Raw genomic sequence first — 17,090 nt, 5'->3', positions numbered from 1 at the left:
TACTGCGACACTGCAGGGCCTTGGGGGACCAAGGCACCATTGTGACACTGCAGGGCGGAAGGATCCAAGGCACTTTGTGGCACCCAGGGGTCCCATGGTCTCGAGGGTCCAGGTCGCCGAGACCCCGAGATTTGTGAAAAGTCTATTTTCCAGTACTTGAAGAATGAGTTGGAGTTCTTCAGTTCTCGGACTCAAGGTTGTTTATTGCGTCTTATCTATAAAAATGTTTCTCCTGCCCTGCTGAGGTCCATCCAGCAGGACAGTTCCAGGCACACTGCCTGCCCCCAAGGTGGTGTTATCTCTTTATACTAAAAACTACATATACAATGTTTACAATTACTTTTCAATACCTATCACCTATATTAGACAGTGAGCTTCTACTCTAAACCAATCTAAAAGTGCCAACATCAGAGCAGAAAATGGAGGCAAAAAAGAAGAAGGAGAAAGGCTGGGCATGCCCAGATCCCTCCATCTTGCCCCCAAAACCCCAACTCCAAAAACCCCCAAAACCTATTTTTTCACCCTGTGATAATTTCACTATTATGCTTCTTAAACTGCTGTGGCTTGCTGGTCTTCATACAAGGCTGGTAATTTGGTCCACGGGTCATAATCAAGCCCACAGGTGTTCTGGGCTCTGCGCCAGGGTTTCTGAGACCCCCGGCAAGGGTTCTGGCCGTTCTGGACATCCAGAGGGATGTTTTGAGTCTTGAAAGAACATGAGCCCAGCCCAGGGAGCTCCCAGAGAGTCCTGGAGATTCTTTCTCTGCATTCAGTCAGGCTTGCATTCCCCAGCAAGTCCCCAACAAAACCTCCTTTTGGTTTTCTTCGGTTAGAACGGGCACAATGAAAACCTCAGCAATGGCACAACTCCCCAGGCCACAAGGAAAAGAAAGGAGAAGTTGTCAAATAATCCAAACATTTGTCTTGCTTTGCTGCAGAAGTCCTGCTGCACTCATGGTGTGGAAAGCCAAGAGAAGCTGCAGTTGGGGACACATCTTGTGACAGAAGCTGCAGCTCGTTCTCCAGGAAAGGTTCTTGAAAAGGGCAGATAGCACTGTGGAGAAGATTCCTGGAAAAGTGAAACAGCCTTCCAGAAGTGACATGAAAATGGAAAGGAACAATCTGAGATGTTTTCCTCTATTTATTTCTATGCTCCCCTTTTCTATGTTACATTACTTCTCCATGCCATGAATTCCAAATGCATCTCACCTCTCAGATCAATGACTTAGCGAGTTTTAGACACTCTAAAATACCATGAGCTTGTTTGCCTTGTCCTGGTTTTGTGGGAAAGCAATGTTGGAGCCATTAGTGCAGCGCTTGGGTCAGGCAGGAATCCTGCAGGCAGGGAAATGTGCCCTGCCAGTGTCTGAGCCTCAGCAGGGACAATGCACAACAGTGAGCTAGGGGATTTCCCTGCCCCTGTGCAGGAGTCAGGACTCTGGATCTGTGCTAAACATGGTGAAGTTCCCATGTTTGGACAGACTCAGGGGCTCCTGTGAGGGCAGCGAACGGGAGAGTTCCCAGCTCGGAGAGGCCCAGGCAGAGGAGGGGATCTTGACTCTCATTGAGGCCCTTTAAGAGTCTTTAGGCCCCTTTGAAGAGGAGTTTCTCTCTCTTTAGGGTTTTTTTGGGGGGATCCCATCACTTCAAGAGTGTTTTTTCCTCCCCATTTTAGGGTATTTGTGAGGCCGCAGCCACACAAGCCCCTTTCAAGGGGGGATCATGACAGCTTTAAGTGCCATTTCTATGGGGCCCCCACTCCAAGCCCCTGAGGGGGTGTTTTGCCTTCCAGGGTGGATTTTTGGGGTTCTCCCTACCATCACTGCTCTCAGGGCCCTCACTTTGGTCGGGTCCCACTAGAAGTCCCCTTAAAAGGGCAACAGTACTCCCGTTGATTCCGACAGCGAAGCCCAGGGAGGGGTTGGAGATCCTGGGAAGGTTGGGGGTCCCAGGGGGCTTTGGGGGTTCCAGGAGAGTTTGGGGGTACCCGGATAATGGCAATGGGCACTCTGTGCTGGGTATAAACTGTTGTGGAGGGTTCCTGGGGGGGTTTTGTGTATACTGGGGGTTTTGGGGGCCACAGTGGACTTTTAGGGGTTCCCAAGGGGGGTTTTCAGGGGTCCCAAAAGGGGGGATTAGGTTATGGAAGGGAGCGCCCAAGGCTCTTTTTGGGTACCTGTTGGTGACAGAGATGGAGATCCCGTGCCAGGTATGAACCTTCTCAGTGGGGTCTGGAGGGGTGTTGGGACATCTGTGGGAATTTTGATGTCCTGGGAGGGTTTGGGGGGGTTCTGTATGGGGTTTTGCAGTCTTGGGATGTTTTTGGAGGGTCTAGGGATTGTTTTGGGGGTCCCGGGAAGGTTGGGTTTTTCCAGGGGGTTTGGGGTTCCCGGGAGATTTTGGGGGTACCTTGGCGATGCTGGTGACAGAGCTGGGACCCCGTGCCAGGTATGAGCCCCCTCACTGAGCACAGGCAGCATCAGCGTGTTCAGGGGGATCCTGGGGGGCCCAGGGGATCACCCCAACCCCCAGGGGACCCCAAATGCTAAGGGACTCCCCGAACTCCCCTTAGCGCTGGATCTGCTGCAGGCAGGGGGGCACCAGCACTCAGCCCCTATGGGGTTGGCTGTCTGTCTCTGCCCCCACACACGCTCAGGATGGTTCTTGCACACTGGGCTTCAAAAGATGAGTCTGGACGCTAGGTTTTTTCGGTCTTCAGAATTGTTTATTATTTCTTATCTATAAAGTCCTTTCTCTGCCCGAAGGATCTGACCAGCACGGCAGACAAAGGCACTCTGCCCACCCCCCAAGGCGGCCGCATCTTTTATAACAAAAACTACGTATATCATATTTACCTTTTGTCCCCAATACTTATCATCTTCGTCACTAACTACACCCTCATCCCAGACCAATCCCCAAATGCCAACACCACTCCAGAAGATGGAAGACAGGAAGAAGAAAGAAGAGCCTGGTGGCACACCCTGATTCCTCCATCTTGTCTCTGCAACCCCCCTGTACCAAAACCCCAAAATTTGTGATTCACCCTATAATGATATCTTCCCTTCACCATTTACACTCGAGTGATTCTCGCAGGTTCCATTTCCTCAGACATCGGTGGCACATCTCTAGATGGATCAAAATCAAGCCACCAAGTGCTTTTGGCAACATTCCAAGACTCCCGAGACCCCCAAGGGTTCTCTCGGTAGCTCTAGACATCAGGAGTGATGTGCTGAGCTCCCACAAGCCCCCATCCCCCCACCATCACAGGGGGGTTCTGGAAGAAATCTGAGGAGTCATGAACAGGTCGGGGGGACCCCCAAAGTCCTGGGAATGGAGGAACACAGGGGAACTCCCAGAAATCCCCATATGCGGTTTATGGGTGATCCAGGAGGAGTTGGGGGGGGCTGGGTGGGTCATGAGGGACCCCCAGGAGTCTTGGGAGGAGGGAAGAACACGGTGACCCCCAGGATGGGTTTGGGGGTAACCGGATTGGAACTTCCAGATGCCGAATCCGATGAGGAGAACAAGGCCGATGGCAGCGCTGACAGACACAGGGAGCACCAGGGTGAGATTCACGCTGGATTCCGGCTCTGGGAAGCACGGCATGGTCAGGAGGGGAGGGGAACCCCCATCCCGCTGCTCCACATTCTCGAGGGGAGGAACAGGGGTCCAGGGGGTCTCTGGGACAAGGAAAAGGGGGCTCTGGGGCTGGGAGAGACGGGATGGCCGAGAAGGGGATGCGGGGGTTGTTGGTGCCGGATAAAGGGGTGCAGGGTGGAACCCATGCCCGGGGAATGGGGGTGCGGGGGGATGGCGGCGCCAAGGAATGGGGGTTCAGGGGCCCCTCGGTACTGCGGAACGGGCGATCAGAGAGTCCCGGTGCCGGGGGGCCCCCTCAGCTCTCGCCGCCCCCCGGGGCCTCAGGAGCGCCCCCAGCCCCAGCGCTGGAGCCATCGCTGTGCTCTGCTGCGGCCCCGCCCCCTGAGCCGCCTCCGGCCCCGCCATTGGCGCCGCTCCTTGCTGCCCACCAATGGCGACCGGAGTCTCCGGTGACGTCACTGGTCGCCGGGCAAAGGAAGGCCTGGGGTGAGACGCCCCGGGCTGGCCGGAAATGGAGTCCGGGGATCCCCGGGCTCGTGGAAACGGTGGATCCAGAGGCTGGGAGAGGAGGATACCCAGGAAAGGGGGTGCAGGGAGTGTTGAGGCAGGATAAATGAATGCCGGGGGTCCTAGAACTGGGGAAGGTGATGTGGGGGGCGCGGTTCCAGTGCCCAGGAACAGGGATTAAAGGGCCTCCCCGGGGAGCTCCCCAAAGCCTCTCTCAGGGGGGAGCAGGAGTTGGGTCAGTAAGTCTGGGAAGAGAAAAGGGGGTGGCCCCGGCTTGGGGGGGACATGAGGGAGTCACACACTCTCCCGGGGGGACACGACCCCCGGGGACCCCCACTCACCTTCTCCCACAGGGGAGGCCGAGCCCCAGCCCAGGCAGCATCCTGGGGGGAGGGACGGGCAGGATCCGGGAAAGGGCAGCAGCTCGCGGGTGCCGCGGTTGCCTGATGACCACAAACAGGGCGGCACCGTCTGTGCCAGCGGCGCGGCCTCAGTTGCCTGAGAACGCGCTCCTGGCTGGTTGTGCGCAGCCTGGGCTCCTGCAGGCGGCTTCGCTGGGCGATTTGCCGAGTGAATTGATCGCGGAGCATTGGTCTCCGCAGAGAATTCCTACACGTGCAGAGCATTGGCCTCTGCGAAGATTTCATCAACGTGCAGAGCATTGGCTTCTGCACGTTCCTGAATTTCCTTTGAAGGTAAAGATTGATTAAAGTTGAACTTCTCGGTTTTGTCTCATCTGCACTCTGAGAGAGAATGCCAAAGGGAAATACAGGATGGGATAATGCCCGTCTTTTGGTGCAGCAGTTTGGTGGCATGCAGAGCTCAGTGGATGAACAATATATGCTCTACTGATTGTGCTTTTTTTGCACTGAAGAAATGCAGCATTTTGTAAGTGTAAGTGTATACATTTGTAAGTCTATACATTTTTTTTCCTGAAGTGATTGCTTAAACTGCTCTAAAGGTAAATGAGTTCTGTTTCAACGGGTTGTTATCATCTGGTTATTAAATATTAGGGAGAGGCCTCTGAATTGAGGTGCAAACAAGACCATATGCCAAAGTCAATAGTCTGGATTTTATGTAACAGTAAATGTGAGGAAGAGAGAGAGAGAGAGAAAAGAATAGAAAAAGAAGCGGGGGAGAGGGATGGGGGGTTGGGAAGAGGGGGGACAAAGAGAGTGACAGAGACAGATTAGGTAGAAAATATCACCATTCCATGAATCCCATTGGCGTACCATAAAATCCTCTTCTGGTCTTCTCTGTGGTGAGGTCTCACAAAACGTAAGACTCCAATGGATTCATGCAGATTTGGGCAAGGTGGGACCTCCCAGGTACCTCCCAGGGGTGGGGCAAGTTGGAGTCTGTCTATTGCTACTTTCAAATAATATAAAATCTTTAGCACCTGTCTGACCTTTGAGTCTGCCGTGAATTGGGCTGTGGATTTTCAGATCTGTTGTGTTACTTTGCATGCCCTGCAGTCATCTGGTGCAAGGCCTCAGGAGTGGGTCTGGGGGCACCGTGGAGGTTTTTGATGGGAGGCTTGTGTGCAAACCTGGCCTCAGCAGTTGAGTCTGTGGCTATGACTTGCCCACCTTGAACCCAGACAGAGCTGATTTTCCAGACAGCTGCTGGGTTTGGCTTTGTTGTGGATAGGTTTTTCTGCTCAGTCTTGTTTACTTCTCCCCAGACCTGAGATAACAGGTCAATAGTGTCACCTTTGTCTTGGTTCAAGTTCCCTTAGGCAGCTTAACTCACAGTCCCAAGTTCCAGTCAGGAGGCATTTTCAGGGAGGGTTGGGCTTCAGTGGTCCCAGCTGCTTTATACAGTTTTGTCAAAATGGGCAGAAAGTCCTTTATAACAATATTTAAGCCATTAGCCTTAACATTCCAGTCTCTCCCAAGTCCTGTGAGGAGCAGCTGAGACAGCAGGGGTGCCTTAGCCTAAAGAAGAGGATGTCCACTCTAGCTATTTTAAGTAATATTTAAGCTGCAGCTTTGTCTGTTCTAACTATTATTAATGTTCAGATTTTTAGCTCCAGCTTTCAGTATGATCCATCTTTGGTAACCATATAGTTCAAATAAAGTCCAACCAGAGGCCTAACAATACTAGCTACTCACACCAAACAAGCACTTTCAAATCATATAAAATTTTTAGCACCAGTATATCCCTTGAATCTGCCATGAATTGGGTTCTGGATTTTCAGAGTTCCGTAATTGCTTCTTCCAGTTTTGTTGAGGCATTGTCACTCATCTGGGAGATCCTCTCTTCAAAATGACTTCTGGAGTCCCAGAGAAGAGCTCGACACTACATCTTTTGTCCAGGGAAAGACTGATGTCGTTTACTGTAAGTACCCACTGGGCTGTGTTAAGGCTGCAAACACCCCTGGTGTCCCTGCTCTCCCTGCCTCTGTTGTCCAGCAGTGCTGTGAAGCTGCAGACCCCCTCCCCAGCTCTTTGTGCCATGCTCCTGTTGGTGAAGGTTGCCCTGGTGCAGTAGGGAACAGTGTGTGATGTTTCAGGGTCTTGCCTGGCTGTGCCTGTGGAGCCAAGTGAAACCAATGTGCAGCTGAAGCCCTGAGCATGTGTTCTGTCCCTTTCCCTTTGCCACAGGAATTCCTTCTGTCAGACTGGACACTCACCGGTGCTGCTCTGACCAAGCTGCCCTTGGGCACCTGGGCATGTGGTGGGGGGAAGCTCAAACTCTGCCCAAAGCCCTGAGAGCCACAGCTGGTCCCAGCTAGAAGAGGTTCCAAAGCAGCTGTTCTCTCTCAGCTCTTGTGTGGGCACAGATCCAGCCCCACAGACACAGTGTACAGCAAAGCAAGTTATCTGCTGCAGCACGTGCAGAAGAAAATGCCTCAGCGCCTTTGTTCTTCAGGATGGTGGAAATCTTCCTGTGCTGGGAATTCTCCCCTGATTCTTGCCATGTGTTGATGGTATCTATCCCAAAGGAGTTGCCTTCTCTTGCAAGCTCTGGATTGGTGTGAATGTTGAGGGCTGTACAGTTCTTACCTGCTCACCAGAGTCAGGGCCACAAGGTGGCCCCCTTGGTGTCTGGAGCTCACTTGACTGAAGATGCCCCACTGCTGAGGCTCTGTCAGGGAGATCCCTCTGTTTTCTTCTCTGGAGCGGTCTGTGAGCCCAGACAGGGAAAACAAATGCTATTTAACAGAGAGAACCAAAACTTGGACACATTCCTGTGCTCCTCACTCTTGGTACAATGTTCCTTTCTTGTGTATCTCGGACTCAGCCATCAGTGCTATCTCCTTGCTGTGAGTTCTCAGTGTTGTGCAGGGATGGAGTTAGGCGAGTTCTGAGAGCTCCTCCCCACTCTCTGAAATTGTCACTGCCTCAATGCAATGAAACCAAAGAGGAAACAAATGCCCAAAGAGCAGAAATCCCCAAACATGTCCCATCAAATCATGGAGAAGCTAATGGGACACAGCCACATGGTTGGAGTATGTCTTGCACTCTGTATTATTTATTTATTGGTGCTAAGTATTTCAGCAAGTAACTTCCAGGGCTTCCAGGACTGTCCTAGACTATGTGATCACAAATTGTCACCAGTGCCACTTGTTCAAGAAAAGCCTTTGTGAACAAGCACAACTCTGAGGCTCTAGCTGGTTTATTTTTGCCTTTCAGCTGCTTCCCCCTAAGTTCCTGTGGGAGAAGTTTCTCAACATGAAGAAGAAGGCCAGCACTGGGGGGAGTTTTCTGCCCAGAATTGGCCCATGTGTAGACCTGAGGGAGATTAGTCCAAAGGTAGCCTTTTCCTGCTCTTTTCCTTTCTGTTTGATGTGAAGTTTGAAGAGGGTGTGTGCTTGTGACAGGCTTGCCTCCAGCAAAATACCTCAGTGTCCAGGTCCTGCTGGCATTGCAAACTGCTGGGAGTGGTGGACTGGGAGTCCTGGTCTGCATAAGCCAACAGAAGTAACCTCTGCTGAAGCTGCTGGGGTGTAGCTGCCATTGCTGAAACAATGAGGGGAAGGCTGGGGACACAAAGGCACAAAATTGCCATTTGCCATTCTCCTGCTGAAGGAGCCACCTCTTGCTTTGGTGTGGTCACCATCAAATGCTCGGGGTCACAGGATTCCCTCTAGAGAGGCAGTGCTGGCCTTTGAAGGCCGAGGACCTGCAGGAATTACTTCAGATTTAACAAAACTAATTGCATCAAAGCTTTGGGCTGGAACAATGTGTTGGACCCTGACAGGGTGTTAGATTTAGCCAGATGTAGAGGGGACTGGCCCTGGGCAGAGGGGAATGGATGTGCTTTGTCTGGATCAGTGCCTACTCAGAGGTGTGTTTAAAGCTGCTTTTCTGGCAGGACTGGCTCAGTAGAAAGCACAGTCCAAACGGGTAGGTGACCGAGGTGGGCTGTTGTTACAAATGAGGTCCCTATATGTCTAATTTAATAAACCACTAAATTAGAATTTAACAGCACTTTTAATTGAGCAACAATTTTATATAAAATAATGCAATCAAATATAATCAGATACAAAATAATTTGGCAGTGGTTTGGATAAAGCATAAGCAAAACCAGTCAGGGTACGGGGGGGTTTTCTCACCCTGCATCCTGTACAAAAGATAAAAGAATCCAAACACAACTTATATACTGTATGCTAAAACATATTCATCAATAATTTTCTGTAAATCTCTTCCCATTTTCAATTCTTGAGATCTATGCCACTATACTGCACAGTGCATGCTCTGCTTGTTTCTAAGGGGTCTTTTGGCTTTTGATGGTCGCTTCCCATGAAGGCTTCTCCTCATCGTCACTTGATGAGGAGAACAACCTTTGAACAACCCCACACTTTGCACATGCACCTCAAGTCTTGTGTTATAGAAGCCAGCATTATATTCCAAAAATAAGCCTTATTATGTCATAGATACCTGGAATCATTCTAATTTTGTCCATTTCAAGGCCGGTTCTTTAATTATCCCGAGGCCTATTGCATTTTGGGATGTTACTTATCTCAAACTACATCCTGCATCCTATTTTCTCATGAACATCTGAAAGCATCAGTTTTGTGACCCTAATTACATTTCCTTTTCCTCTATTACTTTTTAATAAATATTTTCTACAATATCTAAAATTTAGTTACAACTGTTAGCACGAATCACATTCATTTATCACACTGTTGAGCAGGAAATTGGCAGCAAGAGACATGGAACACACTGGTTAAGGATTGCCCTGGAGAGAGACATTGGGAACACCTCAGGGAAGGGCACAACTAAGGGACAGTGTGCTGCAGCCACTCCCTTCAGCAGGCTGTGTCTGCCGTGAAGTCACACAGGAGACCTGCTTGTGTCTCTGCAGTGACAGCAGAATGGCTGGAGAAGGCAGGCAAGCAGGGGAGAGTTTTCTCAAAGCAATGTCTCTGCTCCAGAAGCATTTGCTGTTGTTGTGTCATTCCAGACGTGCCTCTACAATGGTATCAATACTGTAGCAATAATTACAAGATAGCAATAATTACAAGAAAGCCCCCATTTAAAGCACATGGAAAAAGGAGATAGCAACTCTACTTTTACCCAAGTTGCTGAGAAAATAAGTGAACCTTTTCCTCTTTCAGCATTCACCTCATTTGTCTTTTTCCTAACTTCCGTGTTACTTTAGTTTTGCCTTTCCCTCTGTTAGAAACACACTAACTTTTAAATACAATGAAGGGGGACAAAATCATGGAAGCAAAAGGAAACTTTTGTAACGATGCAGCTGAGCTAGGTGTGTCTCCCTCCCCCTGGAGATGAACAAACACACTCTCTGAGAAAATTGCAATCTTTCTATCCCCTTTATACCCGGCCAGGGCTGTCCCTGTCCCCTTTCCCCTTGGATGGGTACTTGAGAACTTCCATTCTCTCAGATCACCAGCTTTTCTGTCCCCACCCCTCTCAGCCTGCTTCCTTTTGGTCAGGTCTTCAACCCTGTCCTTCTCCCAGCTCACAGCAACACCCAACAAACCAACCTGAACAAATCCATCCAAACAATCCGAACAACAACCCACAGAACCAACTTTCATTTTTTAACTTGATAACCTTTTGGTTCATCAAAATATCACCTCATCTCTCACACCTCCTCTGGTACTGTTCTCTTTTTACTGATGCCTAATTCTAGATCAAAAAAGAGATGTGCAGTTGTGCAGGCCTCGGTTTCCCTGTGTCAGAGTAAAGGACATCCCCAAATCTTTTCCATGGAGTTTGATGTAAATTTGTGGGTTTTACTTACTCCATGAATGCTCAGGCAGTGCCCCAGCACTCTGTGACCACATGGGCACAGGGCTGTGCTTAGGGCAAGTGCTGCCTGGCATTCTGGAGAAGCAAAGCTGGAGAAATACATGCCAGAAGAGCAGCTTGGCTTGAGCCTGCTCTGTGTGGTCCAGCAGCTCTGGATCAGCTCAGAGCAGAGGTGGGTGAGCCACTGTTTCCCCAGTGTGGGCTGGGCAGATGTGCTCACCCAGAGCCTGTACTTCACTGGGGATCAGTGTAAGGGATCCTTCATGAACCTTCCTCCCAGCAGCTGAACCTCTCCCTGCTCTCTCTCACCTCTCCAGCTGCCGTCAGATCCCCCAAAGCAGAACTTGTTTCACATTTCCCCACCAGAGGTGGTATTTCAGAACTTTGACACTCATGGTGTCTCTGAAATGGTGCTGTCTCTCACCAATGTGTACAAGGTAAGAGCTGGGACGTGGAGCTTTATTGGATTTTCTGGATCTGGACTGAAGTCACTTGAGATGGTAGTTCATGTTCACACTCAGGTGTTTATTATTTTTATGAGTAAAACAGTCTCACTACTGTGAGTTCAGCAGCTTTTCATTAGCAAGGCACAAAATGGCTAACTCTCTCTTGTTACAAAGTCTTTTAAGTCTAAACTATTCAATTAAGGAAGGACACCTAGATTATTTTCCCTTTTAACCTAGTAGCTGGTTCCTGGAAGCATGCAATGCAGGCTTTTCTGTCCAATTACAAAACATCACCCAAACCCATGAAGAAGAAGGAAGAAGAAGCATGAAGAAGAAACTTGGGGTGACACCCTGTGCCCTCCATCTTGCTTCCATCCACGACATACTAAAAATCCCAAAACGTAAATTTCTCACCTAAGTGATACACCTACACTGCTCTCTATAATTAATCTATTTCACACTTTTGTGGATTCTAGTCTATCTTGAAGTCTAGGAAACTTTCTCCATGAATGAGGGTCAAAGTCAGTGCTCCTCTGGGGGTCAGGACACCCCAAAGCAGACAGAGAAATAATCCCAGTGCCCTGGGTTTCCGCAGATCTTTAACACTGCACTGGGAGAGGAGAGAGGTGTAATTCCCAGAGCGTACAGCAAAGCAAGTTATCTGCTGCAGCATGTGCAGAAGAAAATGTCTCAGCACCTTTGTTCTGCAGGATGGTGGAAATCTTCCTGTGCTGGGAATTCTCCCCTGATTCTTGCCATGTGTTGATGGTATCTATCCTAAAGGAGTTGCCTTCTCTTGCAAGCTCTGGATTGGTGTGAATGTTGAAGGCTGTACAGTTCTTACCTGCTCTCGGGCTTTGCCCTGAGTCTGTACCACATCCTGTGTCTCCTTGGTTAATCTTGGCTCCTCTGCCTCTCTCAGCCAGTTTGGCTTCCTTCGTGCAGCTCACAGTCAAACTCAGGGGCTGAGTCTTCTCCACTTTATGCTGGAATCACTTTTCATTAACGGCATTGTCACTGCAGGAGCTGTGTTCTGAAAGAGCCCTGCAATCAGGTGGATGTAGCAGAAGTAGTGGGAGGCTTTTAGGTGCCACTTCAGGTTCCTGCCACTTCATCCAGCTCTGCTCAGCTTTTCCAAAAGCAACACAGTGCTCTGCTTTCCCTTTGGAGAACCACAGCACACCAAAGCCATGAGCTCCTGGAGGTTTTCCCCTTCACTTGAAGAAATTGTGATTGTTTTGCAGTTTCCCAAGAGAGTTGAGAGGAAGAAAGTAGAAAAATATCAGCAGTTGTGTTTCACTGTAAAGAGGAAAAGAGAGACCATTGGAATTTCAGTCAGGGAAAGATTTTCTCAAGTGAGGCTTGTGCCAAGAGTGGGCTGGTGGGAAGAGACAGGAGGGAGTCCAATTCATTGGTTTAGACTTTTGGAGAGCATTTTGGCGCTTAGGGGTTGATATCAATGAGCTAGAAAATGCATGTTTGCTGTGTCTGTGTATCCCAGAGGGCAGAACCTGGCCTGCTGGCTGGAGTTAGGAATGCCCAGCAGCCCAGCTTGCCTGCACAGGCAGCAAGAAGGCCTGGAGAGCCAAGATTGGCTTTTCATCCTGGAACCACACTGTCAGTCAGTGCTGGTCATGTTTCTCCAGGCAGAAAATGCCTTTGAATCCCATAGTCAATAGTCACAGCCTCTCAGTGTTTCTGTCACTTTTGGCAAGCTGATTGCTCTCATGGTTTTATGATTCTTCCTTACAGCTTTACCTCCCATTTAAATTCTCTTTGCCATCTACTTGTTTTAGGGGTTGTCTTGCTGTGTTCTTTCTTTTGCTTTTCAGGTTTGCTTTGATTCCCAGTAAGGCCACAGTGTTAGGCCTCCCCTCCTACTGCTCTGCCTGCTTGACTCTATCCCCAGAATGTCCCTACCCAAACCTGATCTGCTAGAAGGGAATTTCTTCATTCCCCCAGGCCAATGTGTGTATTGCTTTCAGGGAGCACATTCCCCCTCTGGAACATGACAACTGCATGGCTGTGTGCAGGCAGAAGCCAGCAGGTTTTTGGCCTTGATGAATATGCAGATGACTTGGTTCAGGTGCTCTGTCTCCATCTGGCTGGTGCTGAGCTGCTCGGCCCTTCCTTCCCAGCAGGCACTGCCCTACTGGCCCTGGCTAAAATGCTGGAGGCAGACAGAAGGGATTTGAGTTCAGCCTTGTGAATGATGTGCCTGTGCCTGCAGAGCTGAAAGTGCTTTGGGAAAGGGGCCAAGGAGGGATGTCAGCAGGGCATGGACAGGTCTCCTCTCATTCTCTTTCCACAAGTGGCAAAATCATTGTTCCATGTCTTTGCTGCAGTTTCCTCAGGTGGTGAAGGTCTCCATGGAGAGCTCCCCGTACTTCCAGCTCACGTGCTCCAGCGATGTGTTCCGTGTCGTGCCGCCGGGCGCGTCTGCCCCTGTGCGCATCCGCTTCAGCCCCGCCGAGAACAAGGTGAGACTGGAGGAGCCAAAGCACAGAATGATCTCCACAGCCACTGTTTTCCCTGCACTGTGGGTCCAGCCCATTCCATGCTGTGAGCCTGGCTCCAGTCCATGGGCATTCAGCCTGCAGCCAGTCACACCTTGGCACGTGCTGTCAGGCACTGCAGCCAGGCCTGGCAGGCTCTGCTTCCCCTCCCTGCACATTCCTGAGCATTGCCAAGGGAAGATGCACAGGGAACAGGATGAAAATGACAGAGGGCTGTTAATAGATCTTTGGCCATCTCTAGGTACAGTGGAAGGGATTTAATTGTTATGGAAAATGCTAGAGGAACAAAGAGGTCAGAGAGCTTTCCTCCTTCCTGACTGCCAGCAGCTTCCCTGCCTCACCCTGGGCTGGAGCAAAGACGATGCTTTTTCACCCCCTCTGTTCTGCAGCCTTGCAGCTGTGCTGTCCCAGAGCACAGCTGACCATGGTACAGCTGCAGGACCAGGGCAGAGGATGTGCTGTGCCTGTGAGCGTGGCCTGGCACAGGCACACTGGGCTCTGGGTGCCCTTGGTCAGCAGGAGGTTGCTGAGCTGCAGGGGACTTGGACACCTGCCTGAAGGAGATCGTGTAGGGCAGGTACAGGCTGCAGGCAGAGCTGTCAACCCAGAGCCCGTAGCAGTAACACCTAAGGAAGAATGTCCTGTGTTCCCTAGCTCCATGTTCCTTAGAAGGGACTTAGGAATTCTTTAACATCATTAAAATGTAGAGTTAAAATTGTGGTGGCCTAGGGCAGTTCTCTGGATGACCCAAGTGACAAAGAGCCTAATGCCACTGAGATAGGTTTTGCAGGGTGCACCGGTGCCTTTAAAATGTGACATATTAGTAGAACTTAGTGTTCATTTAAGGGTGGAATAGGTAAATTGATGCCATTGAAGGGTTCTAGGAAATGGTTTTTCTTCTGCCATGGGGATGGCACTAAATGTCCTGTGCTGAGGCAGTTTCTTTTCCTGCAGGATTATTCCCATGAGCTCGTCTGTGTCACTGAAAGGGAAAGGATAGTTGTGCCAATTCGGGCCATTGGTGCCCAAGCTATCCTGGACTTCCCTGCCCAGCGGGACTTCTCCAAGTGTCCGGTCAAGTGCAGCATCCAGAAGACTCTGCTGGTCTGCAATGTCGGTAACCAGGCAGCTCATTACCAGCTGAGCACCCAGAGATCAGGATCTGTCCTTGCACAAAACACCTTTGGGTGATAACAGGGCTGGGGAAGAGCACCAAAAGGAGCCAGAGCAGCCCTGCAGCCTGGCTGGAAGTGAGCAGGATGGAGGACATCTGCTCTCGCTTTCGGTGTTCTGAGCAGGATGCAGCCTTTGAGCTTTCTCTGGCCCTGCTTTCCTGGAGGCTGCTGGAACATGCTGGTAGCTGGCTTGCACCCTCCTGAGCACAAGCAGCTTCTGAAATGCTTACTCAGCAGTGTTGGCCAAAAAGGCCCATTCTCTGGGAGGCCAGAGGCACGAGGCTTTCCAGTGCTCCTCTCATGAGATGCCCAACATGAGCTGTGCTGCAGGCAGCCGGTGCAGTTCCTGCTACTAAAGCTGATCTGATTTCCCTTGCCAGCTGGGGACATCAGTCCCCTCTTCTGCTCCATGGTGAACCTTTGAAAGCCAGTTTAAAATTTCAAACAGATGGTTTAAATCTCTGAATAAGGTTGTGCCCCCTTTCATTGAGATTTCTTTTTTTTTTCTGAAGTCCCTGTGTTTCTGCTGTTTTTTCATTTTGGTTTGTGTTAAATGCTTGCCAAAAGATTATTAATTCTTCATTGGGAACTTTGATGAAGGTTGAACTCTTCCAATGCCTCTCAATATACCACATGCCCATAGGTACTTCCTGCACAGGTGTGTAGGAAATATGAGACATTTAGTGAAGATGTCAAAAGAATTTGGGCTGTTTTAGAAAATAAAAGTATAGAATAACTTTTCCAGAGGGGACCTCTGGAAATCATCTGAGCAAACACACTGCTCAAAGCAAGAGCACTGTCTGGGGATTGCAAGGTGCCATTGGGAGATCTGGACCTGCCTTTAGATGCCATACAAGGAAACAAACTTCCCAATGGACCTAGTTAAAAAGCAGAAGAAAACAACCTATTAAAACCCCTCCATACCTTCTCTTTTTTGCCTGTTGGTTGAAGTAGTGATTCATTGAAAGGACAGATCTAACAGGATGGGAACTATCTTAAGGAATAGCTCACAATGAACAGATAAAAGGCCAAAATTTAGCCTGCTTGCCCCATCTCTTGGCACTGGTTTTCATTTGGTTATTACAGTGTCAGGGATGTCTCCTTCACAGCTCTTCTATCTCTGGGCCCAGGGTGCAGCTTAGGGATGTTGGCTGAAATTCAGAGGAGTAGAGTTTGTGTCCCTGGTTTTTGGGGAGCCAGGTCTGTGTGAGAGATGACTGCTACAGCAGGAACAGAGGAGTCTGGTGGGTACAGCCCAGGGTGGGATGTAGGAGAGGCAGGGGCTGATTGCACTCCGTTTTTCAGTCCTGAAAACTGAGTCCTGAACTTGGCTGGATCCTCTTCTCCTGATAATTTGAAAATAAGAAGATACCTTCTTTCTCAGGCAACCCCTGAAGTCACCCCCAGGAGTGTTATTGCCATCCTGCCATCTGAGGGCAGGAGCATGTAACATGGGGCAGCAGTGGGAATGGAATGGAATGGAATGGAATGGAATGGAATGGAATGGAATGGAATGGAATGGAATGGAATGGAATGGAGGCAGTGCTGAAGTGTGGCCAGGGATTCCCTTAGCTGGCAGCTTCTCTGTTCTGGTGCAATTTCTGGCAGAAGAAGAAGAACAAAATCCTGTGCCTTGCCCCCAGCAGGCACTGATCCCCTCGAGCCCCAGCAGAGAGCTGCAGCAGTCATGGCATCACCCCTGGGGCAGATGCAGGAGCTCTGGGGCTGCTGGGGCCTTGTCTTTCCTCCCCTCTCTCCAAAGCCTGACGTCCAGCACATAAACATTGCTGGCCCAAGGCTTCTCCATCAGCCAGCAGTGATGTTCTCACCAGTGGGAATGGGAACAGGTCAGGCCCATCATTGCAGCAAGAGGACCTTAATGAGCAGAACCTGGAGCAAGTTCATCAGCTGTCACTGCTGACATGAGCAAAGTTCAGCTTTTCAGATGTTCTCCTTTTTTTTGTGTGTGATGGTTCATCACGAAAGTCCCCTGAACACACTTGTAAGTGACAGATTGACCAGCAGCAAAGCACCAAGGCCAGGAACTTTTGTTTCCTCAGTGGGGCTGTAGAAGAGCACAAAGCCCAGCAGCTGCTGGGCAGAAGCACATTTCCCCTGAGCTGTCCCTGAGCATCAAAGCACAGTCTTGTGTTTGTCAGGCAAGAGCTGTTCACCTGGTGACCAATCCTGATTGCTCCTGTTAAATCCAAAGTGCACCAACACATTTGCAGAAGCATTTCCAACACATTGCACAGGGTTTGTCAGGTGGGCCAAGCAAACAGTTACCAGCCTGGATGACAACCCAGAGTCCCAGACTGCATTGCTGGTAAACACACAGAAACCTTCTGGTCTGCTTCCTTGGTGTGCTCCTGCTCATGGTGCTTCATTGAGCTGGGATTGGACCCTTCAGACTGTAAATGGCATCCTCCTTTTGGGTTTCCATGTCACTGTATTGTTCTAATCTGCATTTGCACTCTTTCAGAGTTTTGATTGCTCCTTTTCTTAGGGCGGCTTTCATTGAAGTGCTGATAAAATGTGCCCTTTTAGGCTAGATCAGGATGTTTTCAAGGTAAAAGAAACCAAAGAACCACACTGCAAATTCAGCAGTAATTATTCCTTGGT

At 49.8% G+C, this 17,090-nt stretch overlaps 1 protein-coding gene and 1 pseudogene across 1 annotated transcript; one reads left to right on the top strand and one right to left on the bottom strand.

Moving 5' to 3' along the window:
• LOC132334705 (zinc finger protein 850-like) overlaps positions 1 to 17,090 on the bottom strand; it is a 1,130,993-nt pseudogene that overhangs the window by 147,275 nt on the left and 966,628 nt on the right.
• On the top strand, positions 4,088 to 15,396 carry LOC132334804 (hydrocephalus-inducing protein-like). The gene is made up of 6 exons (XM_059860973.1): positions 4,088 to 5,001; positions 6,331 to 6,447; positions 7,746 to 7,865; positions 10,649 to 10,768; positions 13,123 to 13,257; positions 14,248 to 15,396. Exons 2-6 carry the CDS (start codon positions 6,376 to 6,378, stop codon positions 14,482 to 14,484), a joined length of 684 nt encoding a protein of 227 aa, XP_059716956.1. The 5' UTR covers positions 4,088 to 5,001; positions 6,331 to 6,375; the 3' UTR covers positions 14,485 to 15,396.

The sequence above is a fragment of the Haemorhous mexicanus genome, chromosome 16 (genome assembly GCF_027477595.1).
Source record: "Haemorhous mexicanus isolate bHaeMex1 chromosome 16, bHaeMex1.pri, whole genome shotgun sequence".
Lineage (NCBI taxonomy): Eukaryota > Metazoa > Chordata > Aves > Passeriformes > Fringillidae > Haemorhous > Haemorhous mexicanus.
Note: the sequence above shows the minus strand (reverse complement) of the source record. Positions and strands in the feature narration are given on the sequence as shown.

What these genes read in the sequence shown, in the direction of transcription:
- LOC132334804 (XM_059860973.1), top strand. Translation starts at nt 6,376, where the DNA reads ATGACTTCTGGAGTCCCAGAGAAGAGCTCGACACTACATCTTTTGTCC. An exon ending in AAAGACTGATGTCGTTTACT is followed by an intron (nt 6,448 to 7,745) that starts GTAAGTACCCAC and finishes TTTGCCTTTCAG; the next exon opens with CTGCTTCCCCCTAAGTTCCT. An exon ending in CTCTCACCAATGTGTACAAG is followed by an intron (nt 10,769 to 13,122) that starts GTAAGAGCTGGG and finishes TCTTTGCTGCAG; the next exon opens with TTTCCTCAGGTGGTGAAGGT.